A 27,628-nucleotide genomic window follows, 5' to 3' on the forward strand; every position below is an offset into this window, starting at 1 on the left:
ACGCCCTTGAATTTGGGGCATAAAGGCGTACTCCGGACGTTAAATTTGATTTTTATTATTTTAAAAATATTTTTGCTATAAATTATGATTTTTATTATTGATATAATGATATTTATATTTTATGTTATCATGTTTTCATGTTGTAGTGATTTTTTCTAAAATATATAAATAAATAAAGCAATTGTCATACAAAATAACATTGCCATAAATATATTTTTTTTCAGATGATTATGCCTGAATTGATATGATAGAGATTTATTACAGTATTTTCCTGAAGCAACTTTATCCGTTTTTTGTCATTGCTCTTACACTTTTTTCCCTTTTCCTTCTTTGAATATTTAAATAAAAGTTAGTGCAAATGTTAGTTGAGGTCTGGAATAGATCTGGAGATTGATTATGAAGTACATGAAGATTTCATTTTAAAGATTATCTAGGCTATTATCATTTTTTGTGTTGTTACCTTTCTCAAATAATATTTATAATAATTCTTTCTATATTATTGGTGATTTATTTGGATTTATTTGCATAGTTTTAATGAAAATTTTACTTTTGCTTATTTTTTAGTAATAAAATTATAAAATGATGATACATGAAACATAGGCCTCGTAGATCCATGGGACTTACGCCCCACGTCTTGAGGCTTACGCCTAGCCCCGCATAAAACACCTCGCCTCGCGGCGCCTCTTAAAACACTGGTTACACCCATATAATTAACATTTTTATCCAAACAATGTTTATATAAGGCCTTATGTATTACTATATAGTACTATCAATATACTTATACAAAAAATGCATATACCTTGTGAAAAAAAGTGTATCTAAGTAAAAGTGTATAAATAATATGCTATAAAAGTATATAATACGTCGCTAGCTATAAAAGTGAACTTCTTTTGCTATTTCAATTCAATTTTTATTCAAAACAGTCAAATCTCCACCAACTGACTTCAAAATTTCTAGATAACTCCCTTGGACTACTTCCAACTGGTCTAAAACAACGCACACTCTAGATTTCTCACAAAAATTAAACTCTAAATTCAAAGATACTTCTTCAAGCTTATTCAACAATGGTGGATTGCCTTTTTAATATGATTTTCACCATCCAAATCTTATAAAATCAGTACCTTATCACGATTTGAGCTCACACACAACAACAACAACCAAAAAAAAATAAAAAATCGAAGTGATAGAATTGTTAATTGATAAATTAGCCACACATATCGAGAAGAAACCAAGTGGCAGATATTCTAAGCAAAAAAATTATAATTTATACATATTCTAGACATATTACCTAACTATAAAAGGCCAGAGACTCATGCAATGATGAACCACACTTCTTAATATAACTTTGTGATATATAATCGAAGAGAGATGAGTCTTGAAGGAAAGTTGGTTTCGGAGATAACTATCAAGTCTTGTGGAGATGTGTTCCATGAGATCTTTAGGCATAGACCACATCACATCTCAACCATGTGTCCTGATAAAGTACAGAATGTGGACATTCATGAAGGTGACTGGGGAACTGTTGGTTCTATCATTTTCTGGAATTTCACCCATGGTAAGCCACCTCTCTTCTATACCGCTTCTAAGTGATTGTTATAATGTTATGAGTTCCTCTAATAATTTCAAGTTAACATAATATCCGCACCTGGTTATACTTTTAGCCTCTGTTTTCTTATACTCGCTTCGGTTTAAAATAAGTATCGTTTGAGGGTTTGGATAAAATTCGCTAAGAAACACATTTATTAGCGGTAATTATAAATAGAAGTGAACTTGGGATTTAAACTTTTATGAGTTCAATTGTTAAGCTTCTTAGCATTGAACTGGCCTGTTGTTATTTTTAAAATCGCGGGTTCAGACCTATTATTTACTGCGGTTTGAGTGATTTTTTGTGTACAAATTTATGATTTTCATTGAAAGTACTCGATTAAGGTGAATTCGGTGCCCCAACATTGCATCCGCCTCTGATCACAAGGATTATTTGAATAAATTAGCCCACATCATTTATTGGAAAAAGGTTGATTTCAAAAATAAAGAATGTTTCTTGGTTTTGTAAAGCGACACTTTTATAGTATGAATCAAACTGATTTGGGTAAAACGATACTTGCTTGGACCACATGCTGGGAGTACTTTTTACGCATTAAAGAGTCAAGTAAACTCTAATATGCAGAGACGAATTCAAAATCTAAGCCAAATTTCAAAACGAGCATAGTTTTTATACACCTTATTTACTGTCAAACACCGAAAATTCGCGCTAAGTCCACCTATAAACATGTATATTTGAGCAAAAATGCTAACTGAGCTTGTTTATATTACAGATGGGAAGGAAAAGGTAGCAAAGGAGATAATTGAGGAAATAGATGAAGAAAAGAAGCTGGTCAAATTCAAAGTGATTGGTGGAGATATATTGGAAGCTTACAAATCATTTTACCTCACTGTTCATGTTGAAACAAAGGATGAAGACAACTTGGTTACTTGGATCTTGGAATATGAGAAGTTAAATCCAGATGTACCAGATCCACACACATTAATGGATTTTTGTCTAAATGTTACAAAAGATATTGAGACTCATCACCTAACAGGGAAGTTGGTTTCTGAGATAGAAATTAAGTCTGATGGAGATGTGTTTCATGAAATATTTAGGCATAGGCCACACCATATCTCAAGCATGTGTCCTGATAAAGTACAAAAGGTGGACATTCATGAAGGTGAATGGGGTACTGTTGGCTCTGTTATCTTCTGGAACTTCTTCCATGGTAAGCCTCCATTAATATTCTTCTTGGTTATCGTATTATTTAATATTGTTACTATTCTTTTCTCCATTATTTTCAACAATTATTTATTACTATATGTTCTTTTCAAACCTGTTTTGAATTGCTTTACTTGAACCAAGAGTCTTTTAGAAACAACATCTCTACTTTTAAAAGGTAGAGATAAGGTCCGCGTAGACCCCCCTCCCCAGACTTCATTTGTGGGATAACACTGAGTATATTAATGTTGGTATTCAATATTCATTAGTCCGATTAATCTAGATTCCCATTGCCTAGAATTCATTGAAAGAGAAGTCCTTCTATAATATATATTTTAAATTTTCAATCATGAGTTTTCTATCTAAGTTAATCGTTCCAATAGTCAAAGTACATGTTTTGTCTAATATTAGTGTCAAAGTATTTAATCTAAGTTATGCCACAATATTGAAACCCCTCCTTAACCATGTTGCAACTCCTTCCAAATCTAACAGTATTGGAGGTGCCAAATTTAGCCCATAAAAATATATTCCGACCAACTTATTACCAGAGTTTAGATGAGTTGGGCTAGACATATATCTAGTGGTAGGTAAATTTAGGCATAATCTAAGGCCTCATTTGTTTTTATAATATAAAAGGCATTTGAATAGTATGATGTGTATTAAGATTTAAAATATGAATCTGAATACATATCTGAATATTAAGATATTGTACTAAGATTTGAATACTAAAATAAACAAAATACATAAATAATTAAAATATGAACAATTACGATTTAGACATGAAAAACAAAACAACTCAAAGACTGAGATCTATATAGTTCAGATTAATATCTTTATTAAGTGTGCACAAATAAGGCCTAGTCCATCTAAAAATTTGGTTTATTTGGACACCTTAGTAGCTTAAATTGACCCATAAAAAGATTATTAAACATAGAAAAACAAAATCTTTGGATTTAGTTGGTCAGATGTAGACATGATAAATAAAAGAAAAAACTTTGGTTAGTTTGATTTGGTAATTAACAATTATAAAAGAACTAATAATATGATCTTAAGTTAGGCGGGTTGGGTTATGACACATTCTTTAGTCCAAAATAACTTGTTTATAAGCCCATGCAAAATTTAAACGAGTTATGATCCTACACGTTTTTTATTCAACGTATTAACCCGTTTCCCATCTAAAAAACTGAATTATTAGTATCAAATTTCTTACTAATGTATATATTTTTGTTTACAGATGGGAAAGAGAAGGTGGCAAAGGAGATAATTGAAGCCATAGATGAGGAAAAGAAGCTGGTTAGATTCAAGGTGATTGGTGGAGATATATTGGATGCATACAAATCATTTTGTCTCACTGTTCACGTTGAGACCAAAGGTGTAAACAACTTAGTTACTTGGATCTTGGAATATGAAAAGAAGCATAATAATGTGCCTGATCCACATACTTTGATGGAATTCTGCCTCAATGTCACCAAAGATATTGAGACTCACCACATCAAGTGATTACATAAATATTACTACTACATATCTGTACCTAAATAGTTGTAATAATATGTGATAAATGGTTGTGCTTGCAAGTGTCTACTATATGTAGAAAAATAAGAAAAAGGAAGAAGAAGACGAAGAAAATGAGTGAATATGTATTTTCTAATTTCGTTGTGCTTTGGACAACAGTTTGTATATCCCTTTGGAAAATATTAAGGCTGTGCTTAATGCTTTTTCTTTTCAAAATTTCCATTATATATGCAGTGTATCCGAGCAGAAGAAACGAATAGGAATGTAAAATTCAAACATTCATGTTGTGTGTGTGGGTGTCACGGGCGGGGGTGGGGGTGGGGAACGTTGTGGTTGACTGCTCCCTCCGTTCAAAATAAGTGAATATTCTAAGTTCTAACACTTGTTCTTTGGTACAAAATAAATGAATTTTTCAAAGCCCAAAGAGGTATTAATTACTCCATCCGGTCTAAAATAATTGAGGATTTAGCCTCTAAAAATTGGTCCAAAATAATTAAGGTTTTACTCTATCAAGAATGTATTTTATTCTTTGTCCAAATTTACTCATAATATATTTTTAATTCAATGAACAAATTTAATGTTTGTTATAGTTTCAAAGTCCCTTCATTCCCTACAATGATTATTTCTACTTGTAAGAAAAGTTTGGAAAAAGCAAAAAGGTAATGTTATCAAATAACACTTTAATAAGTGTAACCAATTGACTTTCTTAAGGGGTGTATCATACTACAAAAATTCACTAATTTTGGACCAGAGGCAGTAGTATTTAAAAAGGTTTTTTGTAGGACTTGTTTGGGGCTCGCTCCGGAGCAAGACAACGCTTTAAGACTCACGTGTGGGCTTGATTTTGTGAGATTTATTTTGTGAGATTTACGTCTCAAGCGCCTGATTATACGTCTAGCGCTCAACGCTCTGAGCTCGTCCAATAATTCTTACGAAGATCAGGTATAAATTTACTAATTAAGACCGTTCATCCTCAAAACTCTTTCACAAAAATGATAAAAAGTCTCAATGTCACCAAAGAAATTGAGACTCACCACATCAAGTAGTGTTACATAAGATATTACTTACTACATATGTATACCATATGCTTGTAATAAAGTGTCTTGTGATTAATGGGTGTTCTTGGAAGTGTCTACTATATGTAGCAAAATAAAAAGGGAAATGAGTGAATATGTAATTTCTAATTTCGGTGTGGAACGGCCAACAGTTTGTATACTCCCTCCGTCTCAAATTATTTGCCGCTTTTATGATTACAAACCCCTTAAGAAATATTAATTAGAAGGGGTATTTGACTAACTTTACCCTTATTCATGTCTAAGTTATGATCTCTCTCCATTAAATATTTATTCTATTTGTGTCATCTCTATTAATGATAAAATTCTATAAAGGGTAAAATGGGGAAATTAATTAATTGTGCGTTATACTCTTAAAATGATAAATAATTTGAAATAATTATTTTAGTAACCACGATAAATAATTTGAGACAGAGAGAGTATTTTCCGTTGAAAATATTAAGGCTGTGCTTAATGCTTTTTCTTTTCCAAAAAATTTGCATTTTATATTGGTAGCAATGTTTGTGTGTACTTGAATTGGGTATGGTTCACGAAGAGTTGGAATTGTGTGGGGGAATAATTATTTTCCGACAGGAAACGATAACAAAGGTTGTTCAATCTGAAAACAATAAACTTGTTTATCGGAATTGTTTGTTTTTTACGACTGAAATATACTCCCTTCATTTAAATTATTTATCGTTCTTACTAAAAATAATTGTCTCAAATAATTTATCATTTTAGAAGTTTAAAGCACAATTGATATGTTTTTTCCATTTTGCTTTTAGTAGAATTATGTTATTAATGCAGATGACACATAAATAGAGTAAATATTTACTCCCTCCGGATAAAAAAAAGAGTCCATTTAGCCATTTGCACACCCCTAAGAAAATACTAACTCCTAGACAAAAATAGATTATTTGACTAAACTACCCCTAATTAAATAGGGATTGAGATTTGATCATATAATACTTAATAGGGACAAATCTGAAAAAACAAGGTTAATTCTTTCTTATTTTGATAAATGGACACTTCTTTTTATATAAAAAAAAGATTAAGTGGACACTTTTTTAGATCTGGAGGGAGTAATAAGGAGAGACTTTAACTTAGGCATAAATAATGGTAAAGTTAGTCAAAGGCCACACCGCTCCTAACTAATATTTCTTAAGGGGGCGTGTAAAATAAAAAATGATAAATAATTTGAGATGGGAGAGTATTCCTTTCCAATTTATGTAATGATATTTGATTAGTCATAAAAATTTGGAACAAAAAAAAATTAAACCTTGTTATCTAAAATAAATTATAGAAATTTGCGTGATTATAAATTATCTTATTAATAATAAAATTAAAAGCTTAACATTAAATTATTTTTAAATATTGAAAATATCATCTTTTTTTAAACTAACTTAAAAACTAAGAAAGTTACGTAGGACAAAATATATTTTCTAATAGTCATCACAGTCCTCAGATTTGAACTATCTAACAATTTTTGGTGCTTAACTCAGAGGTCTAGATCAGATTTGACAGTTTAATGTTATAAAATTCAATTCAGATCAGCATGCTGGTAATTAAATGAATTTAAGTACCAGCAACTTGATCTCAATAATTGCTGGCATTTATATCTGGGAACTTTGGTTCTTCTATACAATTATGGCTAGGGCTGTTCACAGTTTTGGTTAAAATCAAAACCAAACCGAAAATTTAACCAAACCGAATAAAATAACCGACATTTGGTTTGGTTTGGTTTGGTTTGGTTTTAAATTTGAAAAAACCGATAATATTTGGTTTGGTTATGGTTATAGTAAAAAATAACCGAATAAATAACCGAACCAAACCGATAATTATATACATAAAATTTATAATTATTTATATGTATAATATTAGCTTTTCATAAATAATTAAAGATATTTTATACATTTTAATTATTAATTTAATTTTGGTCTACCTATTTTTAAGGCTCATGTCTTAAAAGAATATGTCCAACAATCCAAGCCCAACTCTAATAAGTTGTAAGCATAAGGGTTGTTTGTATTTTGAAACCTCTGTTTGACTTGTTCTTTTGAATCTAAACTGCGTTGCAAGTTTGGTCCACCTGATTTGCCAACAGCGTGTCTTTCCCTCAATATGCAGCAAAGTTCACCCTTGTGGGCCGTGAGGAAAAAAGAGCTTCATAAGAAATTTGAAGAACGTAGAGAGAGAATATTTGAATTGTCACGGCTAGTCATAAACCGAAAAACCGAACCAAACCGACAATAACCAAACCGGTGGTTATTATTTTACTTGGTTTGGTTATGGTTTTAGACATTTAAAAACCGACTAAATTGATTTGGTTATGGTTTTAACCAATAACCGACCCAAACCGAACCATGAACACCCCTAATTATGGCAACGAGTGATATGGACCACAAATAGAAAATTTTAGTGGAGTACGGCAGCTATTTGACCAAAATAAGCTATTATTTCAGTCAATTCATCAAAATAATACATTTTTTTTTAAATTTACAGAACTAAAATAAACGTATTTCACAGTAACGTATTAGACGTTATTTTATTCAAAAAATTCAATGGGCAAAAAAGTTAAAGGTTAACGGTGTTAAAGGGTAATTCGTTACCGTGAGTAACGTTTTATGATTAATATGTTACTGTGAGTAACGACTCTAAAGAATACAAAATCTGACATTGATTGATCTTAAAGTCATAACTCAGAGTTACAACTTCAGGCTAAAACGTAACTGACATTAACATTTCTACAAAATCCAGACACGAGCAGTTAAATCCTGCAAAGAATTCTTCAAATTACGAACCCTCTTGATTGATGTAATTATAAAACTTTACCGATAATATTGATTACCTTTAAAAAAAAAAGTATCAATTAGCCTTACAAAAAGATACTGATTAACCTTAAAAAAAATTGATTAGGATTAAAAAAAATATTGATTAGCCTTATAAAAAAAGTATTGATTAGCTAAATAAAGTAACAGTTTTTCAATTTCAAAAAAACACCAGCAGTGGGAAATTATATGAGCAGAAGTTGGTTAATTCTCCCTTTCAACATTTTCTTATACATTTTAAAGTGCAAGAAGGTTAAGACCTAAAAGAAATTAAAGATACAATGTCTTAAGTTTACAACAATAACTACTAGTAATTAATGCTTATATATTACAGTCTTTTCATATATGAAAATTAAGAAGCAACCACCTTTCATATCTACTGCTTAACGAAAAATACTCCCTCTTCTAGAAACAAAACAACAGCTAAATTTGGTCTCTCCATTCACTTCGCCGGAACTAAATTTGTATAAAGCAAAACGACAGCTAAGAATGGTTTCCATCAAGTTGTAGACTAAGAGACCTTAGTGAATCATATATGCTCCATAAGATAAAGCACTCAAATCAGCTAGGATAAAATAAAGAACTCAAATCAGTGGAACATTGAAACCATTAGTTAACCATAAAACGTTATTCACAGTAACGAATTATCCTTTACCACTGTTAATCTTTAACTTTTTGCCCGTTAAATGTTTTGGAATAAAATAATGCATAATACGTTACTGCGGAATATGTTTATTCTACTTCTGTAAATTTTCAAAAGAATATATTATTTTGATGAATTGACTGAAATAATGGCTTATTTTGGTAAAAAATTCCACGGTCTTGATATTATTATACTTCAATAATAGAAAACTCTTTATGTTAGTAGACCTCTTTCTCAAAAAATAAAAAAAATAAAAAAAAAAGAGAAAAGGACAAGGAAAAAAAAAGAAAAATTAAAGCAGAAACTTATCTTTGCACCATACTAACTGTCTTAATTTGACTTTTACAGTAAATTTTATTTATTTTACCAATAGATTCTCTGCTCTCTTTGGTGGTTTGCAGTTAAAATCGAGTTAGCAGTGAAAATTGAGTCAAATATCACTCTACACGTACAGCTTGATCAGTTTCAAAATCAAAGTCAAGGACCTGGGGAAGGGCCTTGCTACAATTGATAATAGATAAAATTGGGATTGCATTAAACTCCATCGTCCGATACAGTAATTTTATTACAACAACGAAAAAAAAAACTATAGGATGTCCCCTGGATATTACATAAAGCCTGTGGCAAATCCAAACTAAGGTTTTCCCATATATCAGTTAGAACGATAGCCTCACCCAAGACTTGTATTACAAGAGACCAGAACTACGTGAAAAAAAGTTTCATAAGCAAACATTATTGTGGAAATCATGGGAGAGTGCTGTTATAGAAAAAATACAATAGTTTCTGATTCGCCGAGCTTAATCTACTAAAGAATTAGCTTAGTCATCAGAGAGCATTTTAGGGATCACTTCAATTTGCACTTCTACTTCACCACATTCAACATTTTGCAGCATAAGTACCATGTCTTGGATTATTTTTCCATTTTCACATATAATGCAACTTTCTTTAGCTAAGCAATTATTTCTGTCTGGTTGAACTCTGCCAATTTTGACACCATCTTGAAGGTCCTGATCATAGCTCATTTCCATAGCTTCAAGATATGGTTTTATGTCTATCTCCGCTTCCCCTATTTTGTCATCTTTACTGAATGTATCTTTGTCATACACAGCCTGAAAATATCACCATAGATCAAATCAGAAACTACATCAGAGTACCTATGTAATAGCAAATATTTTGCAGATGTCTTTAGACCATTTAACTTTAAGAGTTTAAGTTCAATAATTAATAGTGTAAATTTTTTAACATAATCAGGTCAATCATAAGGTTATTACTTGGTAATTAGCCTGATAAAAATAATAACTAACAAGTAATCACATGTTAAAATTTATTGGAAGTGTAAATCCTAACATGACGGCAACTAGATTTACGAAGCATCCCGTGTTTACGAGGATCTGGGGAAGGACGGCACCCCAGGGAGGTAATGATAATTGCCTATGGGGTGTAATGTAGTAGCTTACACTACAAGCATCAATGGTTGATTTCACAGCTCGAACCTGTGACCTATATAGTTCATATTGATTGTCCAAAGCTCTCTTATAGCATAAATCCTAACATGATCACTTTTAATTCAGATCAAACTAATTATGATACCAAATAACATACTTCCTTCGTTTAAATTTGTTTGTCTTAGTTACTATTTGGACAATCAAGGAATATTTTCTCTGAACATAATTTTTTCAAATACTTTTTTAAATATTTTGAATTGTTAACTATTGTGACTTATTATACTCTTTAAATCAAATATTATTATCTGTGAATTTACATCAAATATTAAGTACTCTCTCTGTCTCAATTTATATGACACCATTTCCTTTTTGGTCTGTCCCAAAATGAATGTCACCTTTCTGTATTTAGAAACAATTTAACTTTATAAGATGATTTACAGCCACACGTTTATTTAAGGCTTGTTTTGGACCTCACATTTCAAAAGTATTCATTTATTTCTTAAACTTCATGCCAAATCAAGTGGTGCCACATAAATTGGGAGGGAGGGAGTACTTAGTTTGACCCTCGTATTCCAAATTAAGCCACATAAATTGAAACAGAGGGACTTACAAAGAACACAACATACTTCCAGCAATCATCATAAAGAGAATACTCACTAAAACAATTGGAACATTTGGATATTTCAATGCCAACGTCAATTCATCATCCCAAACAGGGTTGCAGTTGTTCTTCTTGCAACTAGTCTTCACTCGCTGTAAGACGATTGCACAACATCAGCACTAAAAACATATATCTAAAATTGACATCAAGAAGCACATATGCGAATTCAGAATTTTAAATTTATAAGTTCTAGAATTTAAGACAAGACAGTTATTGGGTTCGAGATATATTATCTACAGATTAATTGATTTTTTAACACAACTGTATGGTCTGGAACAAAATTGCTGGATTTTATTATCGGACCGTAACTAATGATGTAGATCCGCCCATGAACTAAATAAGCTATAACTGACTAATATTTTTCAATTAGAACTATAGGAGCTCAATCCTCACCAAAGAACCCGTCCTAGATTTGCCTCTGGACGCAATATATTTGACCATTGATTGGATGCATGAATATGCCAAAATATATCAAAGACCAAGAAATAACATGTATCTGTTCGAGATAAATTATTTATACATATTAAATGAATTTTCTAACATAAATACATGATCTAGCTAAAATTATTGAATTCTGTCAAACCAAACTAATGACGTAGATCCGCCACTAAACTAAAGCAGCTAATCATCGGCTGTAATATCTTTTATATAGAAATATAGGAGCTAACCATAATCAAACAACTCGTCCTACATTTGCCTCTAAACGCGATAAAGTCGACAACTCAATATGCCAAAATATTGTCAAAGAAAATAAATAACGTATACCTGTTCACCCATGGTGACAACAGCATAAGGATCACTATGAAATGTATCCTTGAGTGGCAGATTGATGCCTCTCTGCACCCTAATTTTAAGAAGTCCCAACATCTCCATTATTTCCTTTCTTTCTTTTTCTAACAAAAGAGTACTGGAAAATCAAAATGGTTTTGCAAATTTGAACTTAATTAGTATGCGTCACAACAACATATGAAGGTGGAAGACATATATATAGTCCCTCCGTTAACTTTTACTTGTCCACTGTAGATTTTGCATTTTTCTAAAAAATAATAAATAAAGTGCATATTTTACCATAATATCCATATTAATTGATGTATAATTGTATTGGATTTGAAAAATGATTTGAAATGAGTAATTAATGCTAAGGGTAAAACAGAAAAAACTCATTATTTTTCTCTTGATATGTGAAAGTGAACAAGTAAAAGTGAAAAGTTATTTTTGAAATAGTGAACAATTAAAAGTGAATGGAGGGAGTACAATGATGAGAAAAGGACCTCCAATTATACCACGGCTGTTGAGTACTGTTCACGCGTATAAATACGCGGTTTACTATTCACGCGTGGTACTGTTCACGCGTATAAAAACGCGGTTTACTGTTCACGCGTATAAAAACCCGCGTACTGTTCATATGTGTTACTGTTCACGCGTTATTTGAAGCTTATAAATAGAGCTCTAAGCTTCATTTGGAAATACCACCAAAAATTGAAGAAGACAACACATCCCAAAGAGAGAGAAAAATCTAAGAGAAATACTCGTAGTGAAAGGCCTAAGTAAGAGAAGACTTTTGAGAGGATTTTTAGTAAAAAACTTCTTGAGTGAAATTGGGATTGGGGTTGTGAGGTTGAGTGTTGTAAACACTTGTAATATTTCTTCTTTAATAAGATCTGCAGCAGCAACATGGACGTAGCTCTCACATTGAGGGTGAAACACTATAAATCTCTGTGTGTTATTTATTTATTCTTCGCTTACATCACGACGTAAGTAGGTTCTGTCTAAGGAGGTTGGTATTTAAGTGGTCAGTTGTAATCCTCCAATCTTTCCTGGGAACCTGCTTACAAAGGTCGGATTTGGGATTCAAATCCTAACAACTGGTATCAGAGTAACATGTTGTGTTGTGATTTTTAGAAACGATGGGAGGCGAAGATGGTACGACGCACGGCATCGATAAATTCGATGGTACAGATTTTGCATTCTGGAGAATGCAAATTGAAGATTATTTATATGGCAGAAAGCTTCATGAACCTCTGAGTCCGAAACCAGAGGAGATGAAGCAAGCAGATTGGGATCTCCTCGACAGACAAGTTCTGGGAGTCATTCAGGCTGACGTTGTCGAAGAACGTTGCTCACAATGTGGCAAAGGAGAAGACCACCGCAGATATGATGAAGATATTGTCTGACATGTATGAGAAACCTTCGGCAAATAATAAGGTATCTCATGAAGAAACTATTTCATCTAAAGATGATGGAAAATGCTCATGTTGCTGCACACGTAAATGAATTCAATACCATTGTAAATCAATTGTCATCAGTAAAAATTGACTTCGATGATGAAGTGCAAGCTCTAATTTTGTTGGCATCCCTACCAAATAGCTAGGAGCCAATGAGAGCAGCGGTTAGTAATTCTATCGGCAGTGACAAACTAAAGTTCAACGATGTTAGAGATCGTATCCTTGCTGAGGAGGTGCGCAGGACAGATTCCAGAGAGGCATCGACGAGTTCTGCTTTTAATGTTGAAAACAGAAGCAGAAATTATGACAGAAACTACAACCGAAATAGGGGCAGATCGAAGTCAAGGAATGGCAGGGGTCAATCCAGACCAGGACGAACATTTGAGTGTTGGAACTGTGGAAAACCAGGTCACTTCAAGAAGAACTGCAGGGCGCCAAAGAAGGAGGACAACAAGGGGGCTGGAATCAACGCTGCTACGGAAGACATTGGCGATGCGTTGTTGCTATCGGTTGACAGCCCGATAGACTCTTGGGTGCTTGACTCAGGAGTGTCCTTTCATACCACCCCACATCATGATATAATGACAAACTACGTGGCTGGGAATCTCGGCAAAGTTTATTTAGCCGATGGAGAGCCGCTAGACGTTGTTGGCACGGGAGACATTAATTTGAAGATGTCAAATGGATCCTCGTGGAAGATTACAAAAGTTAGACATGTTCCAAAGCTGATGCGAAACCTGATCTCAGTAGGTCAGCTTGATGATGAGGGATATGATCTCAACTTTGGTAATGGGTCTTGGAAGGTGGCGAAAGGTGCTATGGTAGTTGGCCGAGGAAAGAAGATTGGCACTCTCTACATGACGACTAGCTGTCGTGATACTGTTGCTGTGGTTGACAACACAAAGAAGACAGATTTGTGGCATTGTCGGCTGGGGCATATCAGCCAGCAGGGGATGAAGCTGTTGGTGACAAATGGCTTAATTCCGGAGCTGAAGACGGTGGACCTTCATACGTGTGAGAGCTGCATTCTCAGAAAACAAAAGCGAGTAAGCTTCTCAAATGTAGGCAGGGAGTTGAAGGTCGAGAAGCTGGAATTGGTGCACACAGACGTGTGGGGACCTAACACTGTCCCCTCTCTTGGAGGATCACACTACTACGTGACCTTCATTGATGATTCAACCAGGAAGGTATGGGTTTATTTTATGAAAAATAAATCCGATGTGTTCAGTGTATTCAAAAGATGGAAAGTCATGGTCGAGAATGAAACAAACCTCAAGTTGAAGTGTTTGAGGTCCGACAACGGCGGAGAATACACCGATGGTGATTTCAAATGGTACTGTGCCGATAATGAGATCAAGATGATGAAGACTATTCCTGGAACGCCGCAACAAAATGGAATAGCCGAAAAATGAACCGAACGTTGAACGAGCGTGCTCGGAGTATGAGAATACACTCTGGACTGCCCAAGACATTCTGGGCAGATGCAGTTAATACCGCGGCCTTCTTAATTAATCAAGGACCGTCAGTTCCCTTGGATTTCAGAATTCCAGAAGAAGTCTGGAGTGGCAAGAAGGTAAATCTTTCATTTCTGAAAGTGTTCGGCTGCTTATCATATGTTCATAATGATGATACGGCTAGAAGCAAGCTTGATCCAAAATCAAAGAAGTGTTACTTTATTGGATATGGTGACACCGAGCTTGGTTACCGATTTTGGGATGAAAAAAATCGGAAGATCACCCGAAGCAGGAATGTTGTCTTCAACGAAGAGGTATTGTACAAAGACAAGATGCAAAACAATTCAGAATGTCAGGAAAAGGAATCGGAAATAGTCGATTTGAGGGACTTTCCGACACCTGAGCCGCAGCCAGGTACAGCCGAGGCAGAGGAACAAACAATCCAAGAAGGTGCTGATGAAAGTGTTGATTCTGAAACAAATAAACAAGACGCCAATCACAGAACTGCGTAGATCATCCAGGATCAGGAAGCTGATTCACAGGTACTCTCCATCCCTCAACTACATTCTACTCACTGATAGAGGGGAGCCGGAATGTTATGAAGAAGCAATGCAAGTCGATGAATCGACTAAGTGGGAGTTGGCAATGAAAGATGAGATGGATGCACTATCGGCAAATCATACATGGGAGTTAGCCGAGTTGCCAAAGGATAAAAGGGCATTGCAAAACAAATGGGTTTATCGGTTAAAGGAAGAACCCAATGGAAGCAAGCGTTATAAAGCAAGGCTGGTTGCAAAGGGATTTCAACAGAAAGAAGGCATCGACTATACGGAGATCTTCTCTCCCGTAGTCAAGATGGTGACTATCAGAACTGTTATTGGACTGGTAGCAAAGGAAAATCTACATCTGCAACAGATGGACGTGAAAACTACATTTATTTACGGTGATCTAGACGAGGAAATCTACATGCGACAGCCGGAGGGATTCAAAGTCAAAGGAAAGGAGAACCTGGTGTGCAAACTTCAAAAGAGTCTGTACGGACTAAAACAGGCTCCAAGACAGTAGTATTTAAAGTTTGACAGCTTTATGAAGAAAGCTGATTTTTTAAGGTGCGAGGCAGATCACTGTTGTTACTTCAAGAAATTTGAAGACTCGTACATGATACTGCTACTCTATGTCGACGACATGCTAATCGTAGGAGCAAACCTACAGGAGATAGATCGGTTGAAAAAAGGGTTATCAGAAGAGTTTGCAATGAAGGATTTGGGAGCTGCAAAGCAAATCCTTAGGATGAGAATCAACCAAAGCAAGGAGGGCATCAAACTCTCACAAGAAGAATATGTGAGGAAAGTTATCAAAAGGTTTAACATGCATGATGCCAAGCCAGTCAACACTCTCTTGGCTGGACACTTTCGGTTGTCAAAGGATCAGTCGTCGACAACCGAGGATGAGAAGAAGCAGATGGACAAGATACCTTATGCATCTGCAATCGGTAGTCTTATGTATGCAATGATATGTACAAGGCCAGACATTGCACATGCAGTGGGAGTTGTCAGCCGATTTATGAGCAATCCGGGAAAGCAACACTGGGAGGCTGTGAAATGGATATTCAGATATCTGAAAGGCAGCTCGAGTTCAGCTCTGTATTTCCGAAAATCAGAAACAGGATTGCAAGGGTATGTTGATGCTGACAACGGTGGTGATGTTGATAGCAGAAAGAGCACATCCGGGTATGTTTACACCTTCGGAGGTACTGCAATCTCTTGGGTTTCCAAGTTGCAAAAGATAGTAGATCTCTCTAGTTGTGAGGCTGAGTACGTTGCTGTGACGGAGGCCACAAAGGAAATGATGTGGCTACAATCTTTTTTGCGGGAATTGAATCAGGACCACGAGGGAAGTATGCTATATTGTGATAGCCAAAGTGTCATTCATTTGGCAAAGAACCCGGTCTACCATGCTCGAACGAAGCACATACAACTCCGGTACCATATTCATTAGATCAGCTTTGGAAGATGGAGCGTTAGTGCTTGAGAAGATCGCAGGGAGTCAGAATCCAGCAGACATGCTGACAAAGGCAGTGACGATAGACAAACTGAAGCAATGTTCAACTTCAGTTGGCCTGCACGAAGTATGAAACTAGGAAAGAGCTGCTGCATCGATCAAAGTGTGAAGACAAATTAAAATTAGCCTTCAAGTGGGAGAATTGTTGAGTACTGTTCACGCGTATAAATACGCGGTTTACTATTCACGCGTATAAAAACGCGGTTTACTATTCACGCGTGTTACTGTTCACGCGTTATTTGAAGCTTATAAATAGAGCTCTAAGCTTCATTTGGAAATACCACCAAAAATTGAAGAAGACAACACATCCCAAAGAGAGAGAAAAATCTAGGAGAAATACTCTTAGTGAAAGGCCTAAGTAAGAGAAGGCTTTTTTGAGAGAATTTTTAGTAAAAAAATTCTTGAGTGAAATTGGGATTGGGGTTGTGAGGTTGAGTGTTGTAAACACTTGTAATATTTCTTCTTTAATAAGATCTGCAGCAGCAACGTGGACGTAGCTCTCACATTGAGGGTGAACCACTATAAATCTCTGTGTGTTATTTATTTATTCTTCGCTTACATCACGGCGTAAGTAGGTTCTGTCTAAGGAGGTTGGTATTTAAGTGGTCCAGCTGTGATCCTCTAATCTTTCCTGGGAACCTGCTTACAAAGGTCGGATTTGGGATTCAAATCCTAACAACGGACTAGTCTTGATTTCTGTGTGTTTATTAGAAAAGGACCTCCAATTATCCCTCGGCCTAGTCTTGATTTCTGTGTTTTTTTTCTTTTTATCTCTTGAGAATAATTCTAGCACCTAATTATTCTTGAAATTAACGGGACATATCTCATCGGTCCGTTCTTTACCTTAAAGAATCTTTCAATTTCTACATATACACATCTAAGAGAATCCAGTAACTTTCTACGCTTACTCTTGAGCCTTGGCCTGGTTAGTTTTATTCCTACTGTGTTATCCAGAGACGAATTCAAGATTTAAGTGCTCGTACTTTAAATTTTTAGCCTTGATTCAATTATATTTTTAAAAATTATGGATTCATATCTACTATTTATAACAATTTTAGTGGATGTTTGCATATAAATTTATACTCCATACCAAAAATATTAGGTTCCGATGAACCCGGTACCTCAAAGCTCCATGCTCACCTGCTGTCACCGGCCTGAATCTTCATCATTCATTATTCATATTACTTTTTTTTTAAAATCATTATAGGATCAATCATATAACAGCTGGACTGATCTTGCGGATGGTCACTCAACTATTTTTTATAACTAAGAAGTTTTTCAACTTTATCTGGTATCACATAAAGTCATATTCGTGAAAAAGCTGCTCAAGCTTGCCCAAGTATAATAGAACTAGCAAACTATGCCCGTGCAATGCACGGGACCCAACATGATTAATTTGATTAATCAATTTAGTTAGTCTTTATGGTTTGTATATTTTACAAAGTATACTGCGATTCTCCTTAGTGAGTCTCCATATTTTTTTTCTTTTCCTCTTATTTTCCCCCTTATTTTCTCAATCGTTTTTAAAATGTTGTCTTGTTGTGGTTAAGTCTGCCCCTTTTTATATTTAGTAAGTTGACAATTCGAATATCCTACATGTCAAGTTTATAATCACAAGTTTCAAAAGATATTTTATTATATTATACACATTTGTAATTTAGAACCACAAGATTCAAAAGTCTATCTTTATTTCTTAAACTCCGTATCTGGTCAAACGTAGACACTTAATTGAGACAGAGGGAGTATATGCCAAATGAAGGAAATGAAAGGACAATTGAGACACTGCGGACATGTGAGGACTTAAAAAGTAAACATACAAGAGGTAGAATTAATGTTCAACTTCTGAAATGTACAAATGTTAGTCCTGGCTTAGAGTACAATTTCACTTGCTTTTCGTAGAACTTCTTGTTGTTGTGTTCGTCCACTTGGGGGTTTGTTGTTAAAAATTAAAAAAAAATATCTTATTTTGATTATGTCCGCTTCTTTTTATATTTAGTAAGTTGACAATTCAAATATCCTACATGTCAAGTTTATAATCATAAGATTCAAATGATTTTTTATTATATTATACACATTTTTAATTTAAAACCACAAGATTTGAAAGTTTATCTTTATTTCTTAACTACATGTCTAGTCAAACGTAGACGCTTAACTTGACACAGAGGGAGTATATGCCAAATGAAGGAAATGAAAGGACAATTAAGACACTGCGGACCCGTGGGGACTTAAAAAGTAAACACACAAGAGGTAGAATTAATGTTCAACTTCTGAAATATACAAATGCTAGTCTTTGCTTAGCGTACAATTTCAGTTGCTTTTTGTACAACTTATTGTTGTTGTATTCATCCACCTTGGGTGTGTAATGTGGCCAAGTAATATGGGACAAAGAGAGTACTTCATTTACTAATTCTTAAAGAACGTGAAAAGTCAAGTAATGTGGCTAAGTAATATGAGATGGAGGGAGTACTTCATTTATTAATTCTTAAAAAACGTAAACAGTAAAAAGTGAACAAGTAAAAGTACACGGAGGAAATAAATATGTAGTCGGAGAATTAAAATTGAAGTGCATACATGTATACATGAGAAGAGAATAAATATTCAGCAAAAACGTGAAAAGTCAAAAGTGAACAAGTAAAAGTGCACAGGAGGAAATAAATATGTGTCGGAGAATTAAAATTGAAGTGCATACGTGTAATAAATATTCAGTACTATGACATATATCCACGTGGGATTTATTAATTCTTAAAGAACGTGAAAAGTCAAAAGTGAACAAGTAAAAGTGCACGGAGGAAATAAATTTGTGTAGGAGAATTAAAATTGAACTGCATAAGTTTATACATGAGAAGAGAATAAATATTCATAAAGATCATGAAAAGTCATCAGTGAACAAGTTAAAGTGCACGGAGAAAATAAATGTGTCGGGGAATTAAAATTGAAATGCATATATCTATACATGAGAAGGGAATAAATATTAAGTACTATGACATATGTCCACGTGGGATAAAAAAGTAGTGTAAAGTGTACAAGTTATATAGCTTTTGGTACAAGCATTCATTGCGTGTACAATTTGTAAAGCTTTTGGTACAAGTATTTAATGCGGTGTTAGTCCTCCTTGGCCACTTATATATAATAGAAGAATATAATATAAAATATATATAATATAGAATAGAATATAATAGAAATAGATGGGTACAACATGGAATGCTCTATGTACAATTTGTTAATGCTATGTTGGTCCTCCTTTGGCAGTTATATTTCTACTAGCCATATATGTCTGTGCGATGCTCGGGCCTGAATATGTTTATTCACTTTAATTAGCCAGTCTTTAAGGTTTATATTTTATAAATAACCTTTAAAAATTTGTCATAGTGATGACAATGAAAGTTGTTCATCAATGTGAAAAAGAAAATTAGTAAGAAGGTGAGGAAAAATTAATATTTTGATTCTAGATTTTTTCTTTTAAATTGTTTAATATCTTATATGTATACCGACAAGTTGATATCCATTTTAATCAATTAACTGTTCAGATCCAAACATAAGAACCATTATTGTATATATTGGATTTTTTAAAAGCAAAACTAATAAAATATTTTTATTAAATTAATTAAAAAATGCGAGGAAATAAATGTGTCGGAGAATTAAAATTGAAGTGCATATGTCTATGGAATAAATATTAAGTACTATGACATATTAGAAATGTGATGTGTCCAAATTTTAATTCTAAAATGAAAATATAAAGTAATACATTTTATAAATGTAAAGAAACAATAATTACAGAATGCAAAGGAGAGTAAAAGTGCACGGAGGAAATAAATGTGTCGGAGAATTAAATTTGAAAGTGCATACGTCTATACATGAGAAGGGAGTAAATATTAAGTACTATAACATATATCTACGTGGGATATAAAAATAGTTGGATAAAGTGTAAAAGTTATATAGCTTATGGTACAAGCATTCATTGCGTGTACAATTTGTGAAGCTCATGGTACAAGCTGGAGGAGCGGTGTTCGTCCTTCCTCCACGCTTATATATAATAGAAACTATGGCATATATTTACGTGAGATTTATTAATTCTTAAAGAATGTGAAAAGTCAAAGTCAAAAGTGAACAAGTAAAAGTGCACGGACGGAAATAAATATGTCGGAGAATTAAATTTGAAGTACGTACGTCTATACATGAAGAGGGAATAAATATTAAGTACTATGACATATGTCTACATGGGGTATAAAAATAGTTGGATAAAGTGTACAAGTTATATAGCTTATGGTACAAGTACTCATTGCGTGTACAAATTTGTGAAACTCACGGTGGAAGTTGATGAAGCTGTGTTCGTCTCTCTACGTTAACATATGAAGAGAAAGGAATTTTCGTCTTATTTTACTCTTCACATTAATTACTTATTTTCAAATCATTTTCTAAGGCTATTGAGATTATACACCAATAAATATGGATATTATAATAAAATATATACTTCATTTATTAATTCTTAAAGAACGTGATAAGAGGAGTGACTTTTATCCCCGTTTTCCTTCTTTCTTAATACTTTAAATGTGAAAAGAGGATGAACAATAGAAATGCAAATTTGTATCAAAAGTTATATAAATTGCACACTTTAACCAACTACTTTTTTATCCCACTTAGACATTTGTCATAGTCTCTCTCCAATAGACTATTTTCAAGACCATTTATTACAAAAGGTTAATTTTTGGTTTTATAAATGAACAAGTAATTTGGACACACACATAAAAGATGACGAACAATAACAATGCAAATTGGTACCAAAAGTTATATAAATTGCACACTTTAACCAACTACTTTTTTATCCCACTTAGACAGTTGTCATAGTCTCACTCCAATAGACTATTTTCAAGAACATTTATTACAAAGGATTAATTTTATTTTGATTTTATAAATGAATAAGTAATTTGGACTACACACACATATTATATTTTCAAGAACGTAAAAGTCAACAGTGAACAAGTAAAAGTGCACGGAGGAAAAAAATGTGTCCGAGAATTAAAATTGAAGTGCATGCGTCTATGGAATAAATATTAAGTATTATGACATATTAGAAATGTCCACGTGGGATTAAAAAATAGTAGGGTAAAGTGTACAAGTTATATAGCTTATGGTACAAGCATTCATTGTGTGTACAATTTATGACGTTCTTGGTACAAGTTTGGGCAGTTGCGTTCATACATGGGAAGAAAATAAATATTCAGCAAAAACGTGAAAGTCAAAAGTGAACAAGTAAAAGTGCACGGAGGATATAATTATGTGTCGGAGAATTAAAATAGAAGTGCACACGTGTATACATGAGAAGAGAATAAATATTCAGTACTATGACATATATTCACGTGGGATTTATTAATTCTCAAAGAATGTAAAAGTCGAAAGTGAACAAATTAAAGTGCACGGAGGAAATAAATTTGTATAGGAGAATTAAAATTGAACCGCATATGTCTATATATGAGAAGAAAATAAATATTCAACTAGAAACTGAAAAGTCAAAAGTGAACAAGCAAAAGTGTACGGAGGAAATAAATATGTCGGAGAATTAAATTTGAAGTGCATATGTCTATACATGAGAAGGGAATAAATATTAAGTATTATGACACATGTCTACGTGGGATATAAAAATAGTTGGATAAAGTGTATAAGTTATATAGCTTATGGTACAAGAATTAATGCGGGTACAATTCATGCAGCTTTTGGTACTAGTGGGGAAGCCGTGTTCGTCCCCCCACTGCGCTTAGTATATATAGAAATCTATCTCTATTATATATAAGTGGCTAAGGAGGACCAACACAGCATCACCAACTTGTACCAAAAGCTTTACAAATTGTACACGCAATGAATGCTTGTACCATAAGCTATATAACATGTACACTTTTGGATATATGTCATAGTACTTAATGTTTATTCTCTTCTCATGTATAGACATATGCACTTAAATTTATTTCTCTGACACATTTATTTCCTCCGTGCACTTTTACTTGTTCACTTTTGACTTTTCACGTTCTTTAAGAATTAATAAATCTCACGTGGATATATGTTATAGTACTGAATATTTATTCTCTTTTCATGTATACACGTATGCACTTCAATTTTAATTTTCCGACATATATTTATTTGCTTTGTGCACTTTTACTTGTTCACTTTTGACTTTTCGCGTTATTTAAGAATTAATAAATGAAGTACTCCCTACGTCCCATATTACTTGGCCACATTACTTGACTTTTTATGTTCTTTAAAAATTAATAAATGAAGTACTCCCTTCGTCCCATATTACTTGGCCACATTACTATACTTGACTTTTCACGTTCTTTAAGAATTAATAAAAATGAAGTACTCCCTTCGTCCCATATTACTTGGCCACATTACTAAAAATATATGTCTATTTTTCTATTCTATATTTTTTTCTTCTTCTTATATATAAACACTCAAGGTGGACGAAGACAACAACAATAAGTTGTACAAAAAGCAACTAAAATTGTACTCTAAGCAGGAACTAACATGTGTACATTTCAGAAATTGAACATTAATTTTACCTCTTGTGTGTTTAATTTTTAAGTCCCCACAGGTCCGCAGTGTCTTAATTGTCCTTTTATTTCTTTCATTTGGTATATACTCCCTCTGTCTCAATTTAAGTGTGTACGTTTGACCAGACACGGAGTTTAAGAAATAAAGATAGACTATCTTGTGGTCCTAAATTAAAATGTGTATAATATAATAAAATATCCTTTAAATCTTGTGATTATAAACTTGACATGTAGGATAATTGAATTGTCAACTTACTAAATATAAAAAAGGCGGACATAACTAAAATAAGACAAATTTTAACAACAATTGAGAAATTAAGGGGAAAAATAAGACAAAAAATATATATGAAGACTCACTAAAGAAAATCGCGGTATCCTTTGCAAAATATACAAACCATAAATACTAACTAAATTGAGTAACCAAACTAATCCTGTTGGGCCCCGTGCATCGCACGGGCATAGTTTGCTAGTATAATAAAAAAGTCACTAGTAGTTGCAACACCTTCTTGGGCGTGATTATAAGTAGTGAATTTAATGTGATACTTAGATAAATTTGATTGACATTTTTATTGTAAAAATAGCTTAGTGAATTTTTATTATTTAGATAGTTACATACGAGAGTTGGTTTTCCATTCTGCATATTTTTCAGAATATGAAATTTAGTTTAAGGTTTAGTTATGCAAATGTATACACAGTAAATTAACATATTAAATATCATATTCACCAGTATTAGAATATTACAATGTGAGCTAAAAAATTTGTTGGTGATAATACAATGAGTGAGTTGTTGGTGTTGCAGTTCGGCCATCCAAGTAGGTTATGGCTTACCCTTGCTGAGACTTCGTATAGTGAGGCGCATATTTCGATTATATTGTCGGAGATAGCATGTGAACCTTCTGGTATGAATTTGGGTTGGATATTGCCTTATGTTGGGCACTGTTGTGTGTCAGGACTAGCCACCTCGTTGTGTTGTGTTTGATTATTCTATTGTGTTGGCTTCACTCCGTGAGTTGTTGATAGATATTGAATTCTGTTTATCATCTTGATTCAGATATATTGTTGGCATACCCACTGTTGGTATTTGTGATTCGGATATATTGTTTGGATACCCACTGTCGGTATTTGTGATTCGGATATATTGTTGGCATACCCACTGTTGATATTTGAGATTCTGCTATATTGTTGACGTGCCCATCGTTGGTACTCGTGATACTGAGCATAATTGTTAATGTTGATACATGCATTGCACGCACTCTCCTTTTCATGATACATTGTTGAGATATTGATGACATTGATGAAACACTTAATGAGCTGGGCTCAATTTTACTTGAGTGACGTGAGAGGCCGATGTCCGATGTTCAACCCAGAATCGTTAATTGAGTGAAATTGATATTTGAGAAAACTCTTTTACTTGAATGACGTGAGAGTCCGATGTCGGATGTTCATCTCGGAGTCGTTGATTGCATAGCCGATATCCGATATTATTTCTGAAATTGTTGATAGTGCATGGACTCCGCGGGCCCCCAGGGTGGTGCCTGTGAGAACCCCTCGTGGGCAAAGATCCAGGGTCCTGTTTGTCTGTTGGGTAAAGATCCGGGATGGGTGGCACTTAGACTTCACGAGTGACACTGGGTTATGCTACCGAGACGTTGATATTTCCGTTCGGAGTACATGTGTACACCTCATTTTCATGGCATTGCATTGCATTCATACACTACTGCATTGCATTGCATTGCATTATGACTTGATTGAGATGTTTGGTATGTACTGTGATGATTGGATTGGATTGGATATGTTCAGACTTGGCACACTTGGGATTAAATGCTTTACGTAGGCGATGACGGATACTTGGATTTGATTACATTGACTTATGTTAGTTTATTTGCTTATCTGCTTTATTATCTGAGTTGTGTTAACTATGCTTAGTCGGCCGATGATGCCTACCAGTACTGTTGTTTGTACTGACCTGCCCTTACTGTAGTCTTTTATGAATGCAGAGTATCAGGTGTGATCCGTTTCTGTGACACATGGCTGATAATCGCTTCAGCTTCCTCTTCGAGTCTCCAGGTTGAGCATGGCCGTCCGCTGCCTTGAAGACTTTTCTATCTTTGTGTCATATTCTATTCAGAGACAGACACTTTATGTATTAGTATTTCAGATTGTATCATTTACCTGTTAGATGCTCTTGTGTTATTCAGACTAGACCTGGGGGTGTTGTTATTATTCCGCACTATTCTACTACCTCTATATCTATATCGTGAGACTTACGTGTTTGTACTATTCTACTGCTTCATTTCATTCTTTTACGTATTTATATATTGTTGGGTTGAGGGTTCGCTTACCGAGATGGGAAGGTAAGTGCCTGCACGGCTTAGGCAAAATAGGTCGTGACAACAACTAAGAGCGAGTTTATTTTACTAATAGATAATGATTTCTAAAATCTCATTGAATGTCTTCCAACCAAATCAATGAATTTCACTCGAAGCTCTTCCAAGCCTTAGAGTGTGTAGTTAAGCACAATCAATTTAACCTCAATTTAATTATCTTATGCCTAGCTCAAGTTATTAGATAAGGTTTAAAGTCTCAAATCCTTGTTAATTAATCTTTTTCAACCTTAATTTTTCTCTTCCGAGCTTAAATCAAAGTAAATGCGAATCCTATTGTTAGCTAATCCCTTAAGAAACATTAAAGAATAAAATTAATTAAAGAAACAAAAACTCACTTCATTAAAAATAAAAATCATTCAATACATAAGCAAAACAAGAGATTCAATCCAAACTTTAACAATGTATACTTCCACAAACAAGTTTCAAGTATTGAAATTAAATAATACACAGTTAAATGTTCAATACATAGCAAGAGTTGAAGAATTGAGTAAAGAATTTCTCGTTGAGTGCCTCCAAATCTTCAAACCCTAATGTGCTTTGTGTTTCTTGCTCCTAAGCTTGGAGGAGTGACCAAAGATGAAATATATTTTCCCTCAAGCCTTTCTTTTATAGATTCCTAATTTTCTCAACTTAAAATATGACCAAAGTAACCCCATATTTTCACATTTCAATCTTGGCCCTTTTTTGCAATTTTAGATACTTTTCTCATTTTCTTTAATTTGACCTCTTTTGACTTATTTTTCGCTTGATTTGTTCCTGATCACTTCTCAACCATATAAACCCTATAAAACACCGCGAAAACATTATAAGTGCACAAATATTATTCACGAAGTCTAAGTAAAAAGAAGAGATAAATTGGTAAAATATCAACTTATCAATCGCTGCTAAACAAAGAATATGAAATAGCCTATATGTACTCTATTTGCTTGGAAACTTAGGAGTTCAACAATAAAATAATATTTTGTATTTATTCATTTTATTCTACAGTAGAAATTATTGTCAGGAAATTCATAATTAACAAGGAAGACGATGAATTCCTCCAAATACCAAAAAAATAAAAAATAAAACACTAGGTCCTAATAGGAAAAAAAAAATCATATGCAAAGATTAATCATAAAGAGTTTTCATAAAAAAACATAGATACATATTGAAGAACATCATCCTAATAATGTAAATTATTCGACATCACATAAAATGAGGAGATTCTATATCATCATTGAGTACTAAATTTTTTAAAAAATTTCAAATATTATTTTGTCAATCTTGCTATATTATTTGGATGAAAATTATTCCGCCACACCCCCCCCCCTCCCCCCCCCCCCCCTTCCAACCTTGCTAAAAAAATAATTATCTCTCTCAATTTCGAACAATAGTTTCCCCTTTATCTCATTTAAAAAACTTTAGTACTTATTTTACCCTCTACGTTAGCACTCTTCATTTCTTTTTACTTTTAAACATTATGATTTGTTTCTTTTTTGTTTAATCTATATTATGAACTTACCTATAGGACGAACATAATTTAATTTATGAGGTAAGAAAGTGAAAAATATTTGGAGGACTATTATTGTTCGGTGTTAAAAAATAAGGGATATTTAACTCAAAGTCCAAAACTTAAGGGATTACTTTGGCCCTTTTTATTTTATTTTAAAGTGACTTTTGGCCCTTGTTATTTTGTAAGACAAATGCATAAACTTAAATGACCATATGAGGAACCAAAAAAAAAAGAGATAAATGACCTTATTAAATAATTTGCTTAAGTTGAGTGACCATATGAGGAATTGACTTCCAAAAGCCCGAACACCTATTAGCTTTGGTCATACCATCAATTGGGAGTTCGGCTTTTATACCATATTTGTCACACTTCAAGTGCATGGCATTATAATCTGCATTGGCTCAACACAAGTATCACAAATTTGTCTTTTGGGTTATGTCATATGAGCGGCCCAAAAGTACACGTACCATATTAATTGTGGTGCGTGTTATGTAACACTTCAGGCTCCTTATTAATCTAAAATTATCATACAATATATGTATTGTTATGAAATTATGAATGTCTATTTCTCAAATATAAT

At 33.6% G+C, this 27,628-nt stretch overlaps 2 protein-coding genes across 2 annotated transcripts; one reads left to right on the forward strand and one right to left on the reverse strand.

The window, feature by feature from the left end:
• Positions 1–1,145: 1,145 nt before the first annotated feature.
• LOC132615847 (kirola-like) lies at positions 1,146–4,474 on the forward strand. Its single transcript, XM_060330443.1, has 3 exons — positions 1,146–1,555; positions 2,316–2,753; positions 3,981–4,474. Exons 1-3 carry the CDS (start codon positions 1,369–1,371, stop codon positions 4,244–4,246), a joined length of 891 nt encoding a protein of 296 aa, XP_060186426.1. The 5' UTR covers positions 1,146–1,368; the 3' UTR covers positions 4,247–4,474.
• A 4,821-nt stretch (positions 4,475–9,295) lies between these two features.
• Positions 9,296–11,862, reverse strand: LOC132614382 (protein C2-DOMAIN ABA-RELATED 7-like). The gene is made up of 3 exons (XM_060328830.1): positions 11,653–11,862; positions 10,884–10,979; positions 9,296–9,890 (listed from the first exon to the last, which is right to left on the reverse strand). Exons 1-3 carry the CDS (start codon positions 11,758–11,760, stop codon positions 9,600–9,602), a joined length of 495 nt encoding a protein of 164 aa, XP_060184813.1. The 5' UTR covers positions 11,761–11,862; the 3' UTR covers positions 9,296–9,599.
• Positions 11,863–27,628: the final 15,766 nt, after the last annotated feature.

This window comes from Lycium barbarum, chromosome 10 (assembly GCF_019175385.1).
Source record: "Lycium barbarum isolate Lr01 chromosome 10, ASM1917538v2, whole genome shotgun sequence".
Lineage (NCBI taxonomy): Eukaryota > Viridiplantae > Streptophyta > Magnoliopsida > Solanales > Solanaceae > Lycium > Lycium barbarum.

Excerpts from the sequence above, each read along its gene's own strand:
- LOC132615847 (XM_060330443.1), top strand. The coding sequence starts at position 1,369 with ATGAGTCTTGAAGGAAAGTTGGTTTCGGAGATAACTATCAAGTCTTGT. Across the intron at positions 1,556-2,315 it reads TTTCTGGAATTTCACCCATG|ATGGGAAGGAAAAGGTAGCA; the intron begins GTAAGCCACCTC and ends TTTATATTACAG. Across the intron at positions 2,754-3,980 it reads CTTCTGGAACTTCTTCCATG|ATGGGAAAGAGAAGGTGGCA; the intron begins GTAAGCCTCCAT and ends TTTTGTTTACAG.
- LOC132614382 (XM_060328830.1), bottom strand. The coding sequence starts at position 11,760 with ATGGAGATGTTGGGACTTCTTAAAATTAGGGTGCAGAGAGGCATCAAT. Across the intron at positions 10,980-11,652 it reads TTGTCACCATGGGTGAACAG|CGAGTGAAGACTAGTTGCAA; the intron begins GTATACGTTATT and ends ATCGTCTTACAG. Across the intron at positions 9,891-10,883 it reads CAAATGTTCCAATTGTTTTA|GCTGTGTATGACAAAGATAC; the intron begins GTGAGTATTCTC and ends TGATATTTTCAG.